At 36.2% G+C, this 23,807-nt stretch overlaps 1 protein-coding gene across 8 annotated transcripts in view; it reads left to right on the forward strand.

The window, feature by feature from the left end:
* Positions 1 to 23,807, forward strand: part of LOC145664380 (uncharacterized) — a 161,255-nt gene that overhangs the window by 48,199 nt on the left and 89,249 nt on the right. For all 8 annotated transcript variants that reach the window (XM_081731032.1, XM_081731035.1, XM_081731033.1 and 5 more), the window contains exons 5-6: positions 11,202 to 11,347; positions 19,077 to 19,332. In XM_081731032.1, the coding sequence (XP_081587158.1) occupies positions 11,202 to 11,347; positions 19,077 to 19,332 (402 nt within the window). The remainder of the gene's footprint in view (positions 1 to 11,201; positions 11,348 to 19,076; positions 19,333 to 23,807) is intronic.

Consider the following 23,807-nt stretch of genomic DNA (forward strand, 5'->3'; position numbering starts at 1 on the left):
CATTACTTATCCTTTTCGCAACAAACTACCTTTTATTCAAGAGGCTAGCCAGGTGCTTCTCCAGATGTTTGTCGCCACCTTACTCTTGATAAGACACAAAAAGTGTATGGGAACAATAACATTTTGTGAATCCCAAAGCGTAACTGGGCAGAAAACCAGAGGAACGTAACATTCAGAATTGTCGGTTTCTTTTTATTTTTAATTTATTTAATTTTTTTATTTATTTATTTATTTATTTATTTATTTATTTATTTATTTATTTTTGTGTGTGTATCGTTAGCCAAAAACATTTATCCACTCCTTACATTTTCCATTCTAGTCAGTTGGAAATATTTATAGTCGACTATAAACCATGAGAAATCTTTGTTCGATCTTTTCTCAATGAGGTAAATGCACGTAGTGATTTTCAGTGTTGCTCAAACCGAGCATATCTGCCTAAGGGTGATTCTATACATTCATATATTGATTTTCATTCGTCTACTAGTAACATTTTAAAGGGGCTAAATACCAGGATTTTCCAGTTTTACTGATAACGCCCAAATCCAATGCTGAGAAATTTGTGTTGCGCAGGGAGAGTGTATCAGTGTACTTCGTCGATACAGCAACCTCGTTAGGTCAGTCTTTATGTTGCCTATTGAATATAGCGCAATAGCGCTCAACGTTTATATTCTATACAGATAATATAGTGAAAACGCGCTAAAACGGCAGTTATGGTTTACCATTGCAGGGAAAGTTGAATTGTTTTGTGCGTTGTTAGCCTGTAGTGAAATCGCTGTCAAGCTGTTAAGGCAATTGTGGTAGTCCAACAACTTATCTTCAAGCTGCTTGGTTGGCTTGTAGAATTGTCATGGCAAGGAGTGGAATGCATCGTAGTCTTGAATTATCACCGATCTCCCTACGTCAGTGACCCCCTAAGTTAGCCTCTCTCCCACTTGTAAAGTAAATGTCAGTGTACTTAAGTGATTCAAACTATGAGAATACTAGTAAAAGGGCGTCATAATAGTGATAAAAATTTAAGTGTTGTATCATTCATAATCTTAATATCGCGCCTAATGCGTGCAAATGTTTATGTCTTACATTTTCATATATCGTTTTTCTGGAAATATACCATAAAGTATATACCATATACCATATTCAGTATTCAGGTAACGTATCGGAATTCCTTTTATATGGTTTTTGACATTTTTCATTACTTCCTACATCATTGCATGTACGATATTTACCGGTTTGAAGAGGAGAAAATCTTAGCCTCTCCATATTTAAGATTCACATCGAGTTTTTTCATCTATATTACGAGTATTAAAAATACCCAGTTATCTGATCACTCAGGATATTCTTTGAATTTTTCTTCTTTCCTTTTAATATACTAGGTTCCCGAACAAAGATTACCTTAATTGAGGTATGTAATAATTACTACTGTTCCAGACCAGAACGTAGTTTTAAGGATACCAGGAGTAACTCAATTTGACGCTTATTCATCATTCTTTTTCCAAGGACGACTGGGAAGTAGTAAACGATTACAAAATTACGTCTGACACCAACACAGAGCCCGCCATGTTGAACAGTAAGAAGTAAGGAATTCGGATAATATTCCTCTTTTGGAGTCAGATAAACACAATCTGTTGATGAAAAGAAAGAGAACGATGACTTACTAGACCATATTACTTCTTCGAATCATCGTTTTGGCACCATATTTTTCACACTACCACATTGGCAGCGATAGTAGAAGTTTCAAAATTGCAACTCAACCATAAATGTTGAGGTTATGTATCTTACATTGGCCTGTTATTGTAGTTCAGGGTGCAGATTGAGTTCTGAAGTCAATTGCGTCACAGATCCACCGTTCTTTGTGACAATTTTCTTCAACATTCGGCGATTCCTTTCTCGATGAAAGTAAAAGCATTATTTCAGTCCACTGTTACTCTTTTCTGATGATGTCTTGAACGGGTTCTGTATGTCGTCATCACCTTGGACATTTGCTCTCGATACACATAAACTCTAGCAATTATGGATAAACTTGCTCCAACTAACCTGACACTCACAGTGGCGTCCATACAAGGTTTATTTGTTATAATACTTCATGGAAGAGTGTAAGAGGAATCCACAATTCCCGCGACAATTAGGCATTTAGTAACTAAGACAGTTCTTATGTGCAGTGAAAGGTAGATAAATAAAATCATCTATATCGGCCGGATGCAAACTCTACTTGATCAGACATCAATAAAGATGTAGGCTGAAAAAAAGTGATTGTGTGGTGCGATATATAGATACATCAGTTGTAGCCTCCATGTTCGTCGACGGAACATTGAGTTGAGTTGAGTTGATTTTAGTTTAGCGTCCCTTTCAGCAGCGAGGCTATATGAGACGTGGACCTACTGATTAACGTGGAATCCGAACCACATGAGCTCCCGCCGGGAATCGAACCCGGGTCTCCCACGCCAAAGGCGCGTACGCTAACCGCTTAGCCACGGAGGAGCTCAACGGAACATTGAGTTGCCATCACATTGTCCAAGTACGTGTCTCCTACTACTCTGATGAAACTGAATTTATTACCTTTTTCTAGCATGGTTGTGCACTTCTGCACTTTGCTTTCGAAGTCCGACAGTTTTTGAATGACAGTCCTGTTTACTAAATCAATATTGCTGCCTTCTTTAATTAATATATGTAATATCTTTTTTTTTTTAACACATAAGATCCTTTTTAAGTGTATGAATTCAATAACACACAAAGAGTAAAAAAGTGAATTGCTGAACCAGGACTCGAACCCGGGATCTTCGGTAAACCGTGCCGATGCGTTAACCACTACACTACCCAGCCCGCTTCCCAGAACAGCCACACACTCTCTCACTCTCTACTTAGTAGCTAGGCTGTGGTATAACCCATGTGGTCTGAGTAGAGAGCACCGGCTTCAGGAGTGAAAGAGTGTGTGGTTGTTCTGGGAAGAGGACTGGGTAGCGTAGTGGTTAAGACATCGTCACAGTGCGCCGAAGATCTCGGGTTCAAGTCCCGATTCAGTCATTCACTTTTTCACTCTTAATAGATAATTACAGTAATGTAATTGTTACGTTAGTATTTAGTTTACACACACACACACACACACACACACACACACACACACATATATATATATATATATATATATATATATATATATATATATATATATATATATAGTGGCGGATCCAGAATATGATCAAGGGAGGGGCTAAACCATAGTTTGCCGCTTTATCCAGTGTAAAACAGGATTGAAGTCCATTTTATCCAGTGCATACCTGAGGGTCAAGGGGGGTGGTATAGCCCCCCCCTTGGATCCGCCCTTATGTGTATATATATATATATATATATATATATATATATATATATATATATTAATGTTTATATGCTTTCTAAAAGTACTGGAGAGGTTTGAGAAATGCCTTCGGGTCTCATCCTAAACGAAGGGAAAATCCCAACCTACACCTCCTCGAGAGAGAAAGTGGGCAACTTCTTAGGCGGGAACCAACTGACTCACGGGATAAGGAATCAACGTCCGCCAGGTGCCAGCGGCCTCCTCGGAGGGCGGGTGAGCGGGTGGAGGTCAGGACACCTTGTCCTTAGGAGAGGAAATTGTCTTAACAGGAGAATGAACCACAAGGTGGTCAACGGCATGGAGATGTGGAAAGGAAATGGGAATACTACCACATTATCTTTTTCTTCGGAGGAACGAAGGAGGAGGATAAATATAATTGTGTTCCTTCCTGAGGTAAAAGATTCCAGAAGTAAAACAGTCTTCAGTTCGGATCTCCGGGTGGGGATTACTCTGGGAAGAATCATCAGAGGCGAATATAATAATAATATTTTCTGTTTCAGCATAGGAACCTCGAACATACGAACTTCACCACGTGCGGGTAAAGTTGAAAATTTAAAAGTGGAACTGGGTAAATGTAAAGTTAATATTGTAGGCCTGAGTGAAGTGAGATGTTCAGAAAAGGTGAAATAGTGTCGGGAAATAACACAATATTCTGTTTTGACGTTAAGGCCGAGAATGGTGTCGCGATAGCAATGAAGAACGAAGGAGCAAGAAGCGTAACCAAAGTGGAATGCTGCAGTTACCACTTGATGCTTGTAAAAGTAAGTGCCAAATTAGTGGATATTGTGATAATACGAGTGTATATACCAACAACCAACCATGATGACAATGAAGCAAAAGTAATATATGGTGAGATTAGTGACATGGAAGAAAAAAGGTCAACGCAATAGTAATAGGTTTCAACAGGGTAGAAGGAAAAGGAGCTGTCAATAAGGTGGTGGAACTAGGTAGAAAACACGCACAGGGCCAAATGCTTATCGACTTCTGTAGCTAACATGATATGGTGGTGACGAATATGTGGTTTAACAAAAGAAAAAGCAAGCTGTACACGTGGACAAGTCCAGGGCATAAGAAATGTTACCAAATCGAGTAAATTTTTGTTAAGCAACGTTTTGGAAATAGTATACGAGACGTGGAGATTCTATCGGGAGCGAACATTGATTCGAATTAGAATCTCCTAGTGGCGGAAGTGCAAACCTGGTTAAAGTCAATCAAGGAAAATGGGGGGAGAAATCGAAAATGGAACTTAGAGCGATTAAGAAGTAAGGACAGTGATGTGAAAGAAGAGATTGAAGAAAAATTGTGTGCAGTAGACGATATGGTAGGCAATGTAGAAAATAGATGGGAAAAAGTTAAACAGATTCTAATAGACATATTCGACAATAACATTGGCAGGATGGAAAGAGCACGAGAAATCATGGATAACTGAAGCGATGCTTAAAAAATGGAGGAACGCGGAACTGCGAAAAGCACGACATCAAAGAATATAGAAGGTTGAATAATGAATTGAGAAGAGAGACGGACAAAAACAGAGAAAAGTACATGAAACAGATATATGAAGAAATAATGGAACTTCAACGGTGCAGCAGATATGATCTGATGTATCGGAAAGCACAAGATTTAGGAGGAAAACCTAACAAAAGTATACTTATGTATTTAGTCGAAGATCAAGAAGGTCATGTAGTCAGTGACCATCAAAGAATCCTTAGAATTTGATGAAGAAACGATGGAGGGATTTGCTGAAGGAATGATGAAGAAAAAGGATCCAGTATATTGAAAAGTGAAGTATTACAAGCCATCCAAGACATGTAAAGGAGAAAAGCCACTGAAGGCGACAACACACCAGCAGATGTGCCAAGACATTAGGAAACAATGCAATGAAAGTACTGAAGATCTTCCTGAGTGGAAAGTGGCCAAAGGATTTTCTTGATGTTACCACAAACACAAATTTCACATTCACTCACAACACGAACAAAGCAATTTTAATTAAACTAATTTTTATTTTTTCAGTGAAATACCGTTTTAATGTTTACAGTCTGGAACTGTTTGTGAATAATATTTCATTACTTATACAACACAAACAAATAACAATTAATTGACTCAGAGAAATGTTAAAAATATATTCGAATTATTATCAGTTTCACTCGTTCATTTTACTCCATTGTTTGTTACTAAATTCCATTTCACCACCGATATCAGGTATAAACACTTCAATTTTTTTTTTTTTTAACTCCCTCAGCACCTTCAGATATACTGAAAATATTTGTATTCTTCCCTGGCGTGTATAGAAACGATTCAGTATTCAGCTCCTCTCCATTTGTAAGGATGTCTAAACAGATTTTTTTTTTCATTAGTAAAGTTAGACATGTTTGCATTAGCGTTTGAATTATTATTATTATTATTATTATTTGAGATTTTTTTTTTTTTTTTTTTTTTTTGTTAAAAAAATTTTACTGTAATAATTCTGGACGGCTTCTTGAAATTGAAAGGCTCTTATAACTTTCAGTGTATAACCTTGGTCTAATTGACGCAATTTTTTGTGAGCAACTTCACTCAATTTTGAGCTCAAGCGAAATCGACCCTTTTTATTTACATGATATAACATTTCTAATTTAAGTCGAGCAGCCACGAATACACTTCAAGTGGATCTTCGCTTTTTGAAAACGTCAGCCAGTGTATTGAATTCAACTTCTAATACAGCAATGCTTACTATTCGAAAACGTCTGATCAACTGGTGACTTGGCCAGGATGATACGCAAACAACTAGCTAAATGCCAGTAATAAAGAAAAAAATAAAATAATAAATCTGCATATAGTTGAATTTCAAACTATATAATCCGTGGGGTGCTTTATCTTTCGCCCAGCTCTGGTTACTTTTTCTTTTGGAAATAGTTTTTGTGAACTCCGGTTGTAATTTCCGTACTTTTTTTTTTTTTTTTAACACTTGAAGCCATAAAAAATGGCTTTAGCATGTTGGCATTTGTTTTTGCTATTCTTCCACTGTCCTGATTCTGAATTAGATGTGTGTTGGCAGGTATTTGCCTCTTGATTTTTCAAGGACCACTATACCTTGGTAGGAGGGAAGAACTAACTTTATTTGTGGGAAAAGATAGTCTAGTAGTCCGCAACCAGACTTTCTGTTCTGTCTTGGAGGGATTTGGTCGTCAACCTTTGTTATAAATTTTCCTTGCAGGATGCTGTCGTCTCTGTACCTCATTTGAAGCAATCTCTATTCTCTCTTGAATTTTGTGAGGTATTTTGAATAATCCGGTTCCTCGTGAATTCCTTTTTCTTTCTTTTCTCGAGGTTCTAAAAGTCGATGCTTAAAAGGCATCCGAAAAACAAATGAGATGGACTATATCCAGTGGCGGAACAAACTTTTGAATTAATGGCAGATTGAATCAATTTTATATCCTGTGTCCAGTTATCATGCTTGTTAGCATATATACTAAGTATTGTTTTGATATCCTTTTTCATTCTTTTTTCACTCTTATTTTATTTCAGTCTATAAGAACTAATAAAAGCTGCGTCGTGTCTTAAGCATACTCATCGTTTTTTTCCCCACAGTTTTCCAGCGAATATTGAGTGATTGTCAAAAATAATTTAAGAAAAAGTACCGAATTCTGAAAAGAAAGGTATCAGACAATCGACCATTGTCTTGACGGTTAATTTTCTCATGGGATATATCTTCACCGATCTGGAAACCATCGACTAGAACTAGACGATATTGGTGATCACCTATTCACTCGGAATCAGAGCCTCGAAATTATCGACAAATAGTAATTGGTTCGGCCTATCTGCCATTCAGGATTCCATAAATCCATATTTCGTGTTTGAATTCTCCTTGTAAATGCTGCAGGGTACGCAGGCTCTGCAAAATTTTCTTATACCTTTTCTCATATTAGGACAGTAATAAATTTCCGTTATTTTCCTCAACGTCTGATCCAAGATGGATGACCTGATTCCTTAACTATATGGGCCATAACACAAATAGTGGCTTTCAAAAAATTTGCTATCCAAATTACTTCCCTTTTCTCTTCATTATTCCTTACTTTAAAAAAATAAAATCAACTTTTATCAATTAAACAAATCTGTATATTAATAGCGGTGTCTGGGAGCAAAAAACTTCAGATCCAAATTGAAAATGACTATGTTTGTGACTCAATCTCTTGAACCACCCGACCGATCTCGATCAATTTTTTGACGTAGATGCAGTTCTGGCCTGGGAGTGTTTTTAGCTATTCACTGACGGTAGAACTTAGGGGATGGGGAGGAGAGGGAATTATAAAAAATAAATAAATAAAATTTAATAACCCTTGAACCAAACGACCATCTCGATCTAATTTGCAACATAGATGTCATTCATGCCTGAGATAGATTTTACCATTTCACTTTGACGGAATAGCGTAGGGCGGGGAGGAGGGGGAGATATACAAAAATCAATAAATCTATATATATAAAAGAGAACGTACAAATCCTTTGTGAACTCATCACGCTAATACGGCTGAACCGATTTCTTTCATTTTTGGGGGGTTGTTAGGATTTGGACCCTAGATGGTTTTTATCATATCACTTTAATTTTTAATTACCAGTGTCTTGAGATAATGGACCATTCAAGTCTCCATAGTTCATCATAGGTAAAAATAAACGTATGTATATGCAACCCGCATGACCACGTGACTCGGCGGGTTAACATAAATGACAGGCGATGCAATTTGAAAGCGAAAAAGTAAAAATTATCTAAGTAACAAAGTTTATTGCGTTCCGGGGTGACCGCAGCGAAGCGGGGTGAACGCTGCTAGTATAAAAATAAAAGTAACCATATTCATGAGTTAATAACTCTTGAACCACCCGATCGATCTCAATCACATTTTCAACATAGATGAAGTTCGAATCTGGGAAGTTTTTTATTTTTATTTCATTTTGATTGTAGAACTTAGGGGAGTGGAGGAGGGTAAATTTATGAAAATGAATAAAACGTAATAACTCTTGAACCACCCGACCGATCTCGATCAAACTTTCAACATAGATAAGGTTCGGACCTGGGATGTTTTCATCATTTTACTTTGACGCCACAATGTAGAGGTGAGGAAGGGATACATATATGTAAAAAATAAATCAAATTTTCAACATACACGACATTCGAGCCTGGGATATTTTTTTATCATTTAACTGATCTTGATCAAATTTTCAACATACATGACATTCGGGCCTGGTATAATTTTTATCATTTAACTGATCTTGATCAAATTTTCAACATACATGACATTCGGGCCTGGTATAATTTTTATCATTTAACTTTGACAATGCAACGTAGGGGAGGGGGAGAAGAAGTTGATCAAATTTTCAACCACCTGACCGATCTCGATCAAATGTTCATCAACGTAGATGAATTTCGAATCTGAGATGTTTTTTGTTATATCACTTTGACGTGTAACTTATGGGAGAAGGAGAGACATTTAAAAATGATCGATATTAGTGTCGAATCTATAGTTTTTGGGGTCGCTGAGATGAACAGTGATACTTCCGATGCCGTGCCCTGCAACGTGGGGAGGGGAGAAGGAAATATATATAGAAATCACCGAAAATGACTAACATCAAAGAGTGCTTTAGTAATAGTAAAAACGGAACATATTACCATTTTTCCTTTATTTAACCCAGCGAAATCGGGATGTATCTTAGATTTGAGGACGTCTTAAATTCGAGTAATTATCGAGAAATTTTTAGTTAAAGATATTATTAACGTGTTATTAAAACTACTTTGTTAGCCATAAATATTTTTAATTTTGTTCCATATTCAATCATTGAGACAACAATAGTGTCCTGCGCTTGCGCAGGACGTGCAAATTTGCTAGTTTTATTCTTTAGTTTCCGCTTCAGTTTTGATAAAACACAAGGTAGCCCCATTAATGTAATTAAATAGCTTAGATAAAAATATACCTGAACTTTGCTTTCTCTTTAACTTCACTAAATCTCAGACTTGAGAATTTTTTAGAATTTTTTCTTCTTCGGATTCTACAATCATGCAAAAAGGCAATTCGGAAAGCAACTGTGTTTTTTTTTCTTTCTTTAAAGAGAAAAATAACTGCACTTAACGAGTAAACTCGTTCTTCTTTTTTCTTTCATCATCATCATCTTCTTCTTCAGAAGCTCCCGAAAAAAACTCAGGCAAAATGTCCACCACAAACTTACATAAGCTCGGATCGAAAAGAACTCTTCGCACCGTTGAGCCACCTTTCCTCACTTTATAAAAGTATCATAAATGAAATTATTAATAGTGATTGGTTGCGAAGGGTTCTGATGCGCAAAAAGACACAAATAAACAAATATCCCAAATTTTTGCAAATGTCAGTCGATTTAATAAACCACACGAGAGTTGTTTAGCATTCTATGCCCTTACGTAGAAGAAACTCTGTGAAGAATGAGTGTCATTTTTTGTCGTAGCTTCCAGCAACGTGAACATAACTTTAGTAAGCTTCTGCTCAATCAGAAATAATTCCTGCAATTGGCTGTCTAGCGAAGCACACATAGCATCAGTCATTTTGGAATCATTGGCGTTTTCCTTCACGATCATATGCTAATATGCTGGTTTTATGTGTGTGATCCCAGTTTCAATCCCCAGCGAGGATACTTGCTAAAATGCAAACGAGGGAGTATTTCGGATTCGACTTTGTAAACAATACAGGAAGGTCTGCCTTTATGTTGGAATTTCGAAAATTCCAGCCGGAAAATACGAGTGAATGAGGCAGTTTCAAAACCTGTATAATTAGATATCATGGTGTTTTGGACGGGCATCGAGAGAAGTATAAATTACAGTGAAATCACTTAAATACTTTCCTAGTCATTTTTCTCTGGATAGTTTTTGGGCTAATTAAGTCTACAAAATAAAATCCAGTGATTGTGTTTTCCTTTAGGTAATAGCCGATGAAAATAATATTTTTGGCATTTGAAAACACAGAGGGTATCACTATATCCTAGTTTTTCTTTGGATCTTGAGTATTTTGAGTGTTGAGAGTAAGACTTTTTACATATATGCTTCATTGTATAAACTCGTGAAACTGGTGCAGCTACCTCTCAATCATAGTTACGAATTTCTGATAAAACTTTGTTTCATAGTTGTGTTCACTTGGAACAGCTTTGAGTAATCATTTAATTTCTTCTCCTAGTCGAGTATGAGTATTTTAGACAGGCAGCGTATAAAGATATTTACTTCTTACAACTATTTTTGAATAATTAAGTCTATGTTGCTAGTTGCCACATTGCAACTCGCAATGTGTAGTGTGCAAGATTATGATTATGATTATTGCTTAGAGAACCCAAAAATACTATCACAGCTAGTATGCTGGGGCTCAAATTTATCCGACACAAAATCTGCCAGTAGAGTAATTGACAGATTTCGCGAGGGAACAATTTGAACATAAAGGGTTAATCTAGACGGCTGATTTTTTTCCTTTTTTTTTTTTTTTTTTTTTTTAATTATACCCAAATATAAGGAAGGTAAATGCGCCCCTTTGCCCACTACTAAGGTTTTATTGATTTATTTTTAAGAATTGCAAAATAGTTTGAAGTTTCAAATTTCCTAATTTTGAGCAACTTAAGGCTTTCCGGAACAGTAAAGAAGTATCACGTTAAATGTGTGAGATTTTCTTTTCTTTTCTTTCTTTCTTTCTTTATTTCTTTATTTATTTATTTTTAGCAGAAGGTCACTCCACCAAAGAGAACTAATGCTCGTAAAAAGTTGGAAGGGTTTTATTTCTCAAGCGAGCTGCAGAAAGAAAAATGTTTGTGTATTTACTCTTAAAAGCATTGACGTACTATGGGTAAATTTATTCATTTTGAATTGTTTTCGCAGTCTTCACGATCACTGTCTCCTTCTCCAAGCGTGTCCCCTTATGAGCTTCCACTTTACCATCATGAGCGCGCAAGGTCTGCTTCTGCAGTAGAATTTTCTGGAAATAGGAATAATTTGGCTTCAATTTTGCGAATGCAAGCAGTAAGGTAAGTGTAAAAGTAACACAAAAGCACACTGTAATTGTCATATAAATAAACAAGTACTCATATAATCTGATTATTTTGGTATATATATATATATATACAGGGGTTGGACAAAAAATCTAAAACGTTCGCAAAAGTGTGAAAATCATACCTAGTATGGTGTGGGGCCTCCTTTTGTGTCCAAAACAGCTTGAATCCGACGTGGAATGGACGTATACAGCTCCTGAATCGTGGTGTGTAGAATTTTGTACCATTGTTATTCCAAAACATGCTCGAGTTCCTTAAGGGATGTTGGTGGAGGGTAATGAGACCAAACACGCCTTTCTAACTCAGACCACAATGGCTCAATGATGTTTAGATCTGGTGATTGTGGGACCCAGAGGAGGTGTGATAACTCCTGGTCGTGCTCCTCAAACCATGATTTCACCGTTTTTGCAGCGTGCAGGGTGCCAAATCAACTTGGTAGATGCCATCACCACCAAGGAACAATATTTAGGCCATGGGTAGAATCTGGTCCCCCAAAATGGCCTCATACACCTTAGCATTCATCATTCCATGCAGGGCTATTATGGAACCTGCAGAAAACCACGATATCACTGCCCATACTGTAACAGAACCACCCCCATGCTTTACAGTTGGGAGCAGACAGTCTGTATCATAGGCCTGCGACGGTGTTCTTCATACGTAAACACGACCAATTGTTGGAAACAAGGTGAAGGTCGATTCATCGGACCACATTACCTGTTTCCACTGCTCATGGGTCCACGCCTTGTGGTCCTTGCACCACTGGATACGCCTCTTCCCATTTACTGCTGTGACCAGGGGTTTGGCGATAGCGGCCCAGCCATGAATTTTCATTTTATGAAGTTCTCGTCGCACTGTTTTCGATGAAACCGGGTTCTGTAGGCCGGAATTGAGTTCAGACGTAATTTTCATTGCAGTGGTCTTCTTTTTAGCTGCTACAATCCGTTTTAATGCCCTCCGGTCCCTATCTAACAGGATTGTCTTTCGACCACTGTTGTGCTTTGCAGACGCCGTTTGCCCATGAATTGTGTATACCCTCGTGACATTGGACACAATGCCTTTCGATACCCCCACAATGTTCGCCACTGTTGCCACTGAAGCTCCAACCAGACGGGCATCAACGATAATGCCTCTTTGGAAGTCTGTCAGGTCGCCCATTTTACCGCACCACTTTCACACCACGACACCCACAAGTGAACTGGTTACTGCTGACGAAAGAGGAAGGTCCACATGACACATTGAAAACAAAAAACGATCGGCAACCGCAACACGTGTTATACAGTGGAAGGCCAAACTTACGTGTCCTGTATGAAGTGCTTTTTGATTTTTTTGTCCAACCCCTTTGTATATAATATGTATGTTCGTTTATATACCCAAGAATTTTAAGTAAGTTTAAGGGAGATAAGAAAATCATATATTCTTTAATATATTTTATATTTTATATAATATATTTTATATTTTAATTTAATATATTTTCTTTAATATTGATCGTTTAATTCTGTATTTTAGCAATATTACTAACTCTGTCCGATTAGTAATACATAGTATGCACATTCTTTTCTATTCACATAACCATGTCTAAATTTACAGGGAGAAGGTTATAATTGTTTCTTCTAAATACATCTTTCAGCTTCTATGAATTATGACATTTATGATATTGAATGACAACACTAGAAGTGGAAGGTTTACAGATCTGGGAATTATATCTTTGTTTTGCGTTTTTGCAAGTTGTTAGCAGATGTGCACATACGTATAAACCTACGTGGAAGGCTGAGTGCTAGGGGAGGATTTTAAGATAGTTGTCAAGTGATGTTGTAAGAGTAGAGGGTTTTTATGAATGACCAGAAGGTGGAGGTTTCAATGTAGTGAGGAAAGAAGCTTTTAAATTGAAAATATTACTATGAATGTTTTACGTAATCTGGATAAACCGTTCTTGAGTCAAAATAGCAGGTTGAAGCTGTGACGGTGTCGATAAAGTTCAAATATTATAGGAATTATTGGATTGATAACTGTGCATGACTCTAGATTAAGATGATTAGGAATTACTGAGAAAAGTTTTAGGGTGAAGAGTTGGACAAGACAACTTAAAAAGAGTTTGTCATAAAATGTAGTCAACAGCCCATCATATTTGTTGATTTAATAGTAATGCTAAAATTATTGATATTGTTGGGAATATAGTTGTTACAGGACTGGAATGAATTCAATTATAGAAGTATCTTTGCACTCAACATTCAAGTCTTCCATAAAAGACCCACAACATTTCAAGCCTACTCGTGGTTTATTATCAGGCGTATGATGGAACGGATAAAGAACTAAGAGGAAAAACTAAAGAAGAAAAGAAAGTAAGGGAAAAAAATCCTTTAGGTAGTTTAATTTAAAATGTCGAAATTCATCTCGATAGATGAACTTCTGTTATTCCCGTGTGGTCATTGTATATAACATCAAAATGGTTGAAATTGAACATTCTGTGTTCAATACTGTGGCTACACGAAATGAGATCTACTGCGTTATGGGATCCAAACTGCTTTTGGGATTAGTATCTGTACCAAGTACTCGCGATGCAACTCGGTCGAAAAAGTGTAAAAAGCTTTCTAGGTCAACCATCCTGAGTGAGGTTATTCTAGGATTTTCTCATTCACATCGGGCAAATGCGTGGGAGGTATCTAACATAATGGTCCCAGGCCTCTTTCTTCCTTCCCAAATTCCTCGAATAGTGTGATCGCCGAGGGACGTCATTGACGGGCTAACATAGCTATAGATGCCGAAAGACAAGAAATCTAATTCCTAATCTTAATCCCCGTATCAAGTGCCTTATCGGGAATTGAACCCGGGATTACATGCAGAGGATGTTCGCATGTGATATTTTTGATGATAATTATTTCCGGTGTCAAGAATGTTTTACATTCATTCTGATAGCTGTCTCAGTATAGTTCGTATTTATTGTTTTCAAGTATTTATTTATTTATTTATTTTGTTTATGACTTCTTTTACGTGGCGAAGTTAAGGCTCTGCAGCCTTCTCCGAGCACTTAACCACGTGCATACATTATTTATTTTTTTAAAAAAAGCACCAATACATATAAAATATTAACAATTACAAAAGAAAAGTTTTGAACCACATAAAAAAACAATATACTACTTAAGTAAAAAAAATGGTTAAGCACTTCAAAAACAAAAATTGAAAAATAATATATAATAGAGGAAACAAAAATAACATGGAGAAACCTAAAATTGCATATTGCATATAGCGGTACTAGAAGTATGAATATATAAGCTGTACAAATTAACATAGGTTACCTATTGGTTGTGTGTCCATATGTGGGTTATTAATAATCTGGTAAAACGAAGATGCCTCATGTGCTACCAGTATCCTTATCTTTACTTAAGAGAAGGGAATTTACAGATTTTTAAAAATTTGGCAACTGTGGAAATGTTGTGTATTAATTGAGGTAAACTGTTCCAGAGGCTTCTTACTGTGAAGGATTTTGAGTATGAATCAGAATTGTGACTGGGTATGGAGAGCAAGAAATTATCTTGTGATCTTGTGCTTCTAGTATGAAAGTCTGATAAATATAAAAATCTACGGGTTAGATACGATGGTTCTGACGTAGTAAGTATTTTGTATAATAGGGTAAGATTATTTAAATTTCTTCTTCCAACTAACGTCAGCCATGACAGTTTTTTATAAAAAGATGTGAGATGTTCCCTGTAAGTTATATTGAAAATAAATCTAATGCAGGTATTTTGCACTCATTGCAAGCGCTTTGATTGATTTTCTGTTAGATCAGAATAGACTGAGTCGCAATAGTCAAGATGTGGGAACACCAGTACCTTGACAAGTTTGATCTTCAAAGATATTGGTAAGAAATGTCTTAGTCGATTTAACGTATGTAGGGCACCAAATGCTCTCTTACAAACTTCATTTATTTGATCTGACCAGGAGAGATTTTGATTTATTATGACTCCCAAATTTTTGACAGTTGTAGAAAATGGAATAACAGTATTGGACAATTTTATATTTGGGAGCTGATAGATATTAATAGAAGAAAGAATTCTTGGGGAGCCAATTAAGATGCACTGCGATTTTGTTGCATTTAATTTTAACCCATGAGCCGTAGACCAGTCGCTGATTTTGTTTAACTCAGTATTTATTTTCTCAATCGCATTATTAATATCTTGTTGGGGAAAAGAAGCATATTACTGAAAATCATCAGCGTAAATATGTTATTTACAATAGGTGAGAATTTTAGGGAGATCATTAATGTAAAGGGCAAAGAGAAGGGGACCTAGTACGCTACCCTGCGGCACTCCACTGTTGATACAATGCCGTGTCGATATGTGATCCTGATTGATCACTACTCTTTGTTTACGTTCGTGAAGGTAAGAATGACACCATTTAACCACTGATTCAGCGGTTGGTGATTTTAGTATGGTTTAATATCGGTGATTAGTTCCATATTTTGTGCTAGAAACTGGTGTATGACATTTGCAGCACTATTGTGCCTTCATAATACACCAATGAAGGCGTCATACAGCGTGAGGCTGTGATACGTTCAATCTTTTAAGATGCGTCTTAATACGAGGGCTGATCAATAAAGAATGATCATAACTGAATAAAACATAATTACCTATACTAATCCTCCAAATGTTGATGGTCTTTTTCAAAATAGTACCCATTACATGCAATGCACTTGTCCCAACGTTTTTACTTAGTCATTAAAGACATGCTGGAAGCCATTTTTGGACAGATCCTTCAAAACCGCCTCCCCAGCTTTCACCACTGCCCTTGAAGATGCGAAACGCCGTTTCCGGAGGTGTTTCTTCAAACTTGGAAAAAGAAAGAAATCACAAGGAGCTAAATCAGGGCTATATGGAGGATGGGACACGGAACGTTGATCTTTGCAAGATAGTCAACAGAATTTCTGTACTGTTCTTCGCGCATCACTTCCATGTTGCCTTATGGGAAACTGAAACAACGTGTGCTTGAACGGCTGCCAAGGTCGTATTCCTGACGTCATTGCCTTCAAATTTGTTCAATCTATTCGACATTTCTCCCAGTACACAGACGTGTTTCTTTGTCAGTGCCTTACTGTTGTATTCACCTCATAAACACTGATTATCAATCTTTATTGATCAGCCTACGTATTTTCGGAGTTTTCATCTAGTATTTTGTGCTTTGATGTGTAAATATGTTGTTTTGGGTTTACATCACTTCGTCCCAGATGGTCTCATAAAACCTACTATTTCAGAAGATATTTCACATTTCTTGAAATAGGAATATATATATATATATATATATATATATATATATATATATATATATATAGTTTGTGTTGTACTCTGTATTAGGTGGAGAGGTATTGTTATTGCATATTACGTCAAGCAGTTGGTTAGTTTCTTTTTTGTTGGAAAAGTATTAGCGAAGGTCTTCAGTCTCATTTTGATGGAGTTTTAGTATATCTTTAATACTAGTGCGTCTTCCTTCTGTGTGACTCGCTCCATTGCAGCTTTTGACTGTCTCATTCTAAATTTTGTCATTCTAGTCTGGATCATTCCTTTTAAGTTAATTAAGTCAACCTCAGAGTATTTTATTAGACAAATGAGTATATAACAAGACGTACTGCAATGTGTTGATGGCTTTAACGATGTTCTGAGGATCGCCTTGACTAGAAATCTTTTTGTAGGGTGAATTTCATTATGTTTTGGTCAATACCTCGAATCTACATTATTCTTATGTTTTTATAGTGTTGTTCTTTTAAATTTATTTTCATTAATTGTGAAATTAATAATTTCTGTGTTCATTAATTAGAATTCTTTCTGTATTTATTCAGTCTTCCTTTTTGCAGATGTGTTGATTTGTAATTATCTATTTCCGATCCCATACACATGTATAACTAAAAGCTGTTTCTATTTTTAGTTGTCTGTGAAATTATTTTGAAAAAATAGTGTTTGATTTTAGGTCATACAGATATAGTAGGTGATTTATTGTATATGATTCCTAAGGATGCGAAGAAAGGGTTGAGAGCTATGTAGAACCAGATGCTACTAAGAAAACCGAACTGCTTCGTGGCTAAGCGGTTAGCGTACGCGCCTTTGGCGTAGGAGACCCGGGTTCGGTTCCCAGCGGGAGCACAGATGGTTCGGATTCCACGTTAATCACTAGGTCCCGTCTCATATAGCTTCGCTGCTGAAAGGGATGTTAAACTCAAAATTAACTCAAGCTACTGAGAGAATCGCCTTGAAATGTGACTCACTGTATCTTTATTTCTCGGGATATATTTTGAGCTCCTTCGTGGCTAAGCGGTTATCGTACGCGCCTGTGGTGTGGAAGACCCAGGTTCGATTTCCGGTGGAAGCTCATGAGGTTCAGATTCCACGTTAATCAGTAGGTCCACATTTCATATAGCCTTGCTGCTGAATGGGACGTTAAACTAAAATCAACTCTGGATATATTTTGTTCTGACATTGGAAAGATGAAACTTTGTGGACTATTGTTTCATAGCTGTTTTAAAACTTGAGTGAATGGATGAACGTTTGTAATATTTCTATTAAGAGTGTGGGATTGCGCCGAAGGTTTTTAGTAGTCTTTAAATGCTACATTAAGATTTGTTTTCTAAAGTGTAGCGTGCTTAGTAAACACGTATCTCTTATGATGTGGTCTTTGCATCCCTTGTTGTCTCTGCTTTTTGGTGTTCTGTTATAATTTTATTTTCCTGCAGTTAAGTTCCTATTTTCTCATCGTATGGAAGTTAGTATTTATACATCATAAGAAGGCATGTGATTAACCTCTAGTTTTCAGATGTATGTTTGGTAGATGTATGGTGTCTACATTTTAGTCTAAGAATTTTCTTTCGGCTTGTTAAAAAAAAGTAGGGATGTGTCCTTGTTCTGATGTATGCGAGTATAACATCTAGTGATGTGAATAAATTTCTGCGTTTGCAATTGTTCGTATCAGAAATTCTTACTATGGCCAGATCCGGGGTTTCCAGTTTACAGATTTCTAACTGTTGGTTTACGTTTGATTTAGTTGTGCAAAGTGTTTCCATATCTTCAATAGGTTGCGATTGTATTGTTTCGTTAAGTAGTATTTTTGGTATTATGTGTTTGGGTTTTTCCCAGGTCTAATTTGTGATTTCATTTTTCATTAGTTTGATATCTTTTATTTCTGTTTCTGCACCCCCACCACCGTTATTATTATTATTATTATTATTATTATTATTATTATTATTATTATTATAACAACAACAACAGCCATTGAGTACCGAGTTATATGCCAGTTTAAAAAGTGTTTCGAGTATCACAGGTATTGGTAATAAAGTATATACGATGATATGATAGGGTTTAAATGGACAATAGTTTTTTGTAGAACGACTTTTTTAAATAAAAATTGAAAGAGAGAGTGTAATCGTTTTGTGTGTAATCCTTTCTTGTTTTAGGTATAGTAACACTTGTGTACTGGAGACTAAAGAAAAATGGAATTGTACTATATGCACAAATGAAAGAATTAGGTAATGATTTGTTTCTGGGGATTCTTGTATTCTACAGGCAATGTGAACACATCATGATAGAAAATGGATGTTATGGGATTTTACCGTACATCAAATTAATTAAACCAGTGATGTAATCAGAGGATAATTTAAAGTTACACCTTTAAGGTATGGGGTAATAAGATGTTAGAATTTATAGCAGAAAATGCTTTTGTTACACAGAGAACGTCAGGCTAGAGAACTGGCCCAGAAGGAAGAAGAGCAGATGAGAAAGAAGGAAGCAAAGATACGAGCGAAAATTATGCGCCGGAAGCCTGCATGGAGAGCTCTCAATTATGATCTTTCTGAAGACTTGGCGTTGAGAATGGAAATTCGCCGAGAAAATGAACAGCTATGTCAGGAGGAACATGAAGAAAGAATGGAAAGAATGATGGATCGGGTGTATCAAATCCCAACGTTATTTGAGAGGCAATCTCAGGTAACAACTCCTTTGCTATCAAAACTATAAATCATAATCTTTTTATTACAAATTTACACAATTTACTAATTTTAACGAAGGGGTCAAAAAAAGTTTTCCCTTCATAGTTTTTACTCTCTACTTCTTTTCTCCTATTTGCATCTATTTCTCGTGTTTTGCTTATTGTTCATTACCATTCCCACCAGTCTATTTCAGTAGATAGTCAGACTAATTTCTGCTGCAGTTCTACAGAGTAAGAGGATGGGACTTTCGCTTAAGAAGTTATATACTGTAAATGTTTCTCCGCAGTCATTCATAGTATATAAGGACGATAAGCTCTCAAAAACTTCTTATCTATGTGGTTGGGTTTAAGAATATTGTGTGTATTTGTTGTAGAGTTAGTTCTTGAGTTTGAGTTTTTGTATTTTGAGTTCTTGCGCAACAAGGTTATAAAAGACAGGATCTACTGTTAACGTCGGCTCCGAACCATGATCGAGATTAGAACCCAGCGCGGTTTATGGGTGTACATATCATGCAACATCAGCACTCACACTATAGGCTGTTCCTAACACACTATCTCACCCCAAGAAAGCCGGATTGCAGTACCACGCCAACAACATGGGCTTTGTTAAGAGTTAGTGTATAAATATAATACTGACTTTCTGTTTTTCAATCAAATTATCGTTTTATTTAGATCTTGTCATTTCATATATAAGAATGGTAATATTAATTCAACTCTGAGGATGAAAGTAGTAACTTACTTTCAAAACATCGCGAATCAAATACATCAAACATTGAAAACTAACAAGGAACGGACATGAACGTGTCATCCGGACATCCCAATCAAACCTAGTCCATTCGATAAACATAATAAAGATATGTTCATGCTGCACGAAAATTTAAGTGCCATGGACAACGGAGTAAGTCCCTGGGGCCCATTTACTCTGTTAGTATAAAGAAAATCGTAGACTCGCACTGAAATAGCTATTACATCAATACTGTTCGTTGGAAAGTCATGGTTTATAGTTCATTCTCTTCAGCATGAAATAAGCTTTCCAGAGGTGCTATGTATTGAGGTCCGTAAGGTTCTTGAACAGGGAAAATCGGGAAAATTCCCTTCAAAAATCCCTCCTATCAACTTCGGTCCCCGGGAGAAAGCACGAAATCCAAATGTATCTCGAAAAATACTATAGGGGATAAGAAATGTTTTGTTTTGATAGACTTAATAGTAATGAGGGGAAGGTTGTATACCAATACGCTCTGCACATACGAAACCGAACGTATGACCTGACCTATAAGGAGAACATAATATAAAAAATATAAACGCAGTACTAGTTATCCTGATATCAAAATTTGTACCACATCCTCTGTAGAATGAAGCAAGCGTTTTAAACAACAATTGTTCTACAGTGGTATTGAGATAAACCCACGTTATCCACCAACACCCCCACTCCACGTGTCATATAGCAACGATGCTGAAAAGTGACGTTAAACTCCAAACCAATTAATACATTTCTTTAATTTTAGTTTAGTATTCATTGCACATTGTCGTGTACATTACATAGCAAACGTATACACGCATGTGTAAATATTCTTTGGTCAATAATTTCGAACGCAGAATTGTTTCTAGTAACTTAGAGTTAAGTGTTCTCTACGTCAAACAAAATTCACCTAAATTAGTCAATTTGCAGTGTTTCACGAAATATTGTCTAGGGATATGGAATTTTTCTCGCGGTTAAAATAACTAACATTAGTATGTTAGTTACTAATAATAATATACTAATTTAGGCTGAGTAATTAATCTCATAAAGATCTTAATTAATTTATTACGTCATTTATTTCTTTATTTATCCATTCATCTATCCATATTCGTATAAAATATTGCAAATTGCGTTATTTTCTATTAGGAAAGCTCGAATTATCAGCTGTCTTAGCTGACTTTTTCTTAAAGTTTAGAAAAGTAATAAATTTAATTTAGGGTACATACCAAAATTTTAATTTCCAAGGTTGTGTATCAGAAGCTTTCGAAACTAAAAGCTAATGTAAGGCAAGAGTACATTTAACCATCAACCAACAATCTTTCTACTAGTGGTAGCTGAAATTATGAGGAATGCGATTGATGGAGAACTCAGAGGTGTAGAAAAATGTATTGAACAGTTCAGAAGATCTGTGCATTGCCGATGATATGTATTTGTTTACTTAGGTCTACAATGATGCGCAACTTAATTAGATCTTCAAAAGAAGCGAGGAGAGCAAAGACTTAAATATAGGAATAATAATAATAATAATAATAATAATAATAATAATAATAATAATAATAATAATAATAATAATAATTAATAATAATAAAAAGAAATATAGTAGTTCAGACCCCAATTACATTGGAAAATAAATAAGTTGATAGTTTTATATACGAATTCCATGTCAAATAAAAGGACCGATAATTTTTTACGCGGGGTTGGTAACTGATTAAGTTGAACATGCGCAAGAGTATGCCCTAGTATTCTCTGCTTGCAACAGAGATAGAATCGTTCGCATGAAATTGCATACGTGCGAGTAATAGTAAGGTGAAATGTCTGCCGTAATATAAATTCCTACCAACTGTGATTTAAATTCGTCATACGATTTCTGAGCGCCAAAGGATACAATGCAGCTGACATCCATCAAAAATCATGTCCTCTCATTTACAGACCGACAGTAATAGATGAAGAGAATGTCAGGCAATGGTACAGAGAGTTTTGGAAAGGGCGTTCAAAAGTTTATGACTATGAGCGTAGCGGAAGACCTAGTGTTCAGACCGACGATATGATGGGACGCGTTTACGAGAAAGTGCGATCCAATCGCCGCTTCACAGTAACTGAACTCCTGAAAGAGTTTCCAAAAGTGTCTACGAAAATATTGAATCGACTTGTGACTGACAAGTTGGATTATCACAAATATGTGCGTGATGGGTGCCAGAAATGCTGACAGACGCTCGCAAAGAGCAAAGAATGACAGCTGCACCCGACTTTTTAGCCCACTGGGGGAAGGATAGGAATGACTTCTTTTCTCACACAGTTATTGGGATGAAACCTGGATATCGTACGCCAATTAGTGCAATGGCGGCAGTCTGGTTCTCCTAAAGCGAAAGCGAAAATAAACACTTATCAGTTCACAAAATCCTGGCAGCTGTGTTTGGGACCAATTCTTGTGGAATTCTTGGAACCAGCGCGAAGAATTACAGCAGATGTGTATTGCCAAATACTGAACAATCTGCAGCATGCAATTCAAACTCGACGGAGAGGAATGCTACACTCTGGAATTATTCTGATTCATGACAGCACCCGACCAACACAGCTGCTCGTATTGCTGAGACAATTCAAAGATTTCGATGGGAACTATTGCATCCTCATCCCTCCTACAGCTACGACGTTGCCCCCGTTTCTACAACAATGAAGTGTCCAAGACATCAGTTGTTGACTGTGTGCACTCTCAGGCGGCACATTTTTACACGGAGGGTGTACGGAAGCTTGTGCCACGCTACCAGAAATGTCTGAAGGTTTATGGTGATCGCATAAAAAAAAAATAGCCAAGGAATGCTCTGTATATCAATCAAAATAAATTTCCTCTTCTATCATTTTCTTGTTTTTTCTTTTTATTTATTTATTTGATTTGATTTGATAAGGGAGGTAAACGAAACAATTTTCCATCAGCTGTACTTTACATGAAAGAGTAAAAATGTGACAACTAAAACGAACATTCGAATTATGATTGTTATTAGATACAATAGGCTCAATCCATTTCTAATCACCCAGGCAATGTTGCCAACATTTTTTTATTTTCTTGATTTTTTTTATCTTGAGTCCCCTATAGGTAGATAATCACAAAACACTGTTCGAAAAAATTATATGCCATAGTTTTTTTGTGGCAGCCATATTTAAAATTTTGGTTGGGCAAATTTGAATAAAACGTGATTTCCGGAAAGTTTAATTGCCAAGCTGTTTTTAAAGATATCAGAACAATTCAAAACCAGTGTGTTTAGCATCAAATGAACTTCAGGTATACATTATTTTACTTTATCTATCATCTAAGAAAGTCAGTCAAACTATCTACTGTAAAAACTCGGAAAATATGTATAAATCATTAATTTTGATTATCATTATTTTTATGAAGGAAAAAAGACTCATTAATGATACGTTATTTCTGTGTTGAGTACTTATGTAACTACCTGCAGTATAAGTTTTAGTCCTGAGAATACACTCCTTTCTTATCTAGAGATTTTCCAAAATGGCCAAAAGCCTTTTAACCGAATGCCGGGGTATGGTTCTACTCATAATTAATTTTCTACATGTTATAATTTGTTCCATGTCATTTAACAAAACTTTATTTTGTGCTCAGTTGGCAACACTGTATTACATATGATGTTATTGAGCATGTTTATGGGTACAATGTTTCCTTACTATACTGTTGTGTAAATGTCCTTTTGATTACTTTTAATCATTTTGAAGTTTCTTTCT

This window comes from Thermobia domestica, chromosome 11 (genome assembly GCF_964235325.1).
Source record: "Thermobia domestica chromosome 11, izTheDome1.hap1.1, whole genome shotgun sequence".
In the NCBI taxonomy this organism is placed as follows: domain Eukaryota; kingdom Metazoa; phylum Arthropoda; class Insecta; order Zygentoma; family Lepismatidae; genus Thermobia; species Thermobia domestica.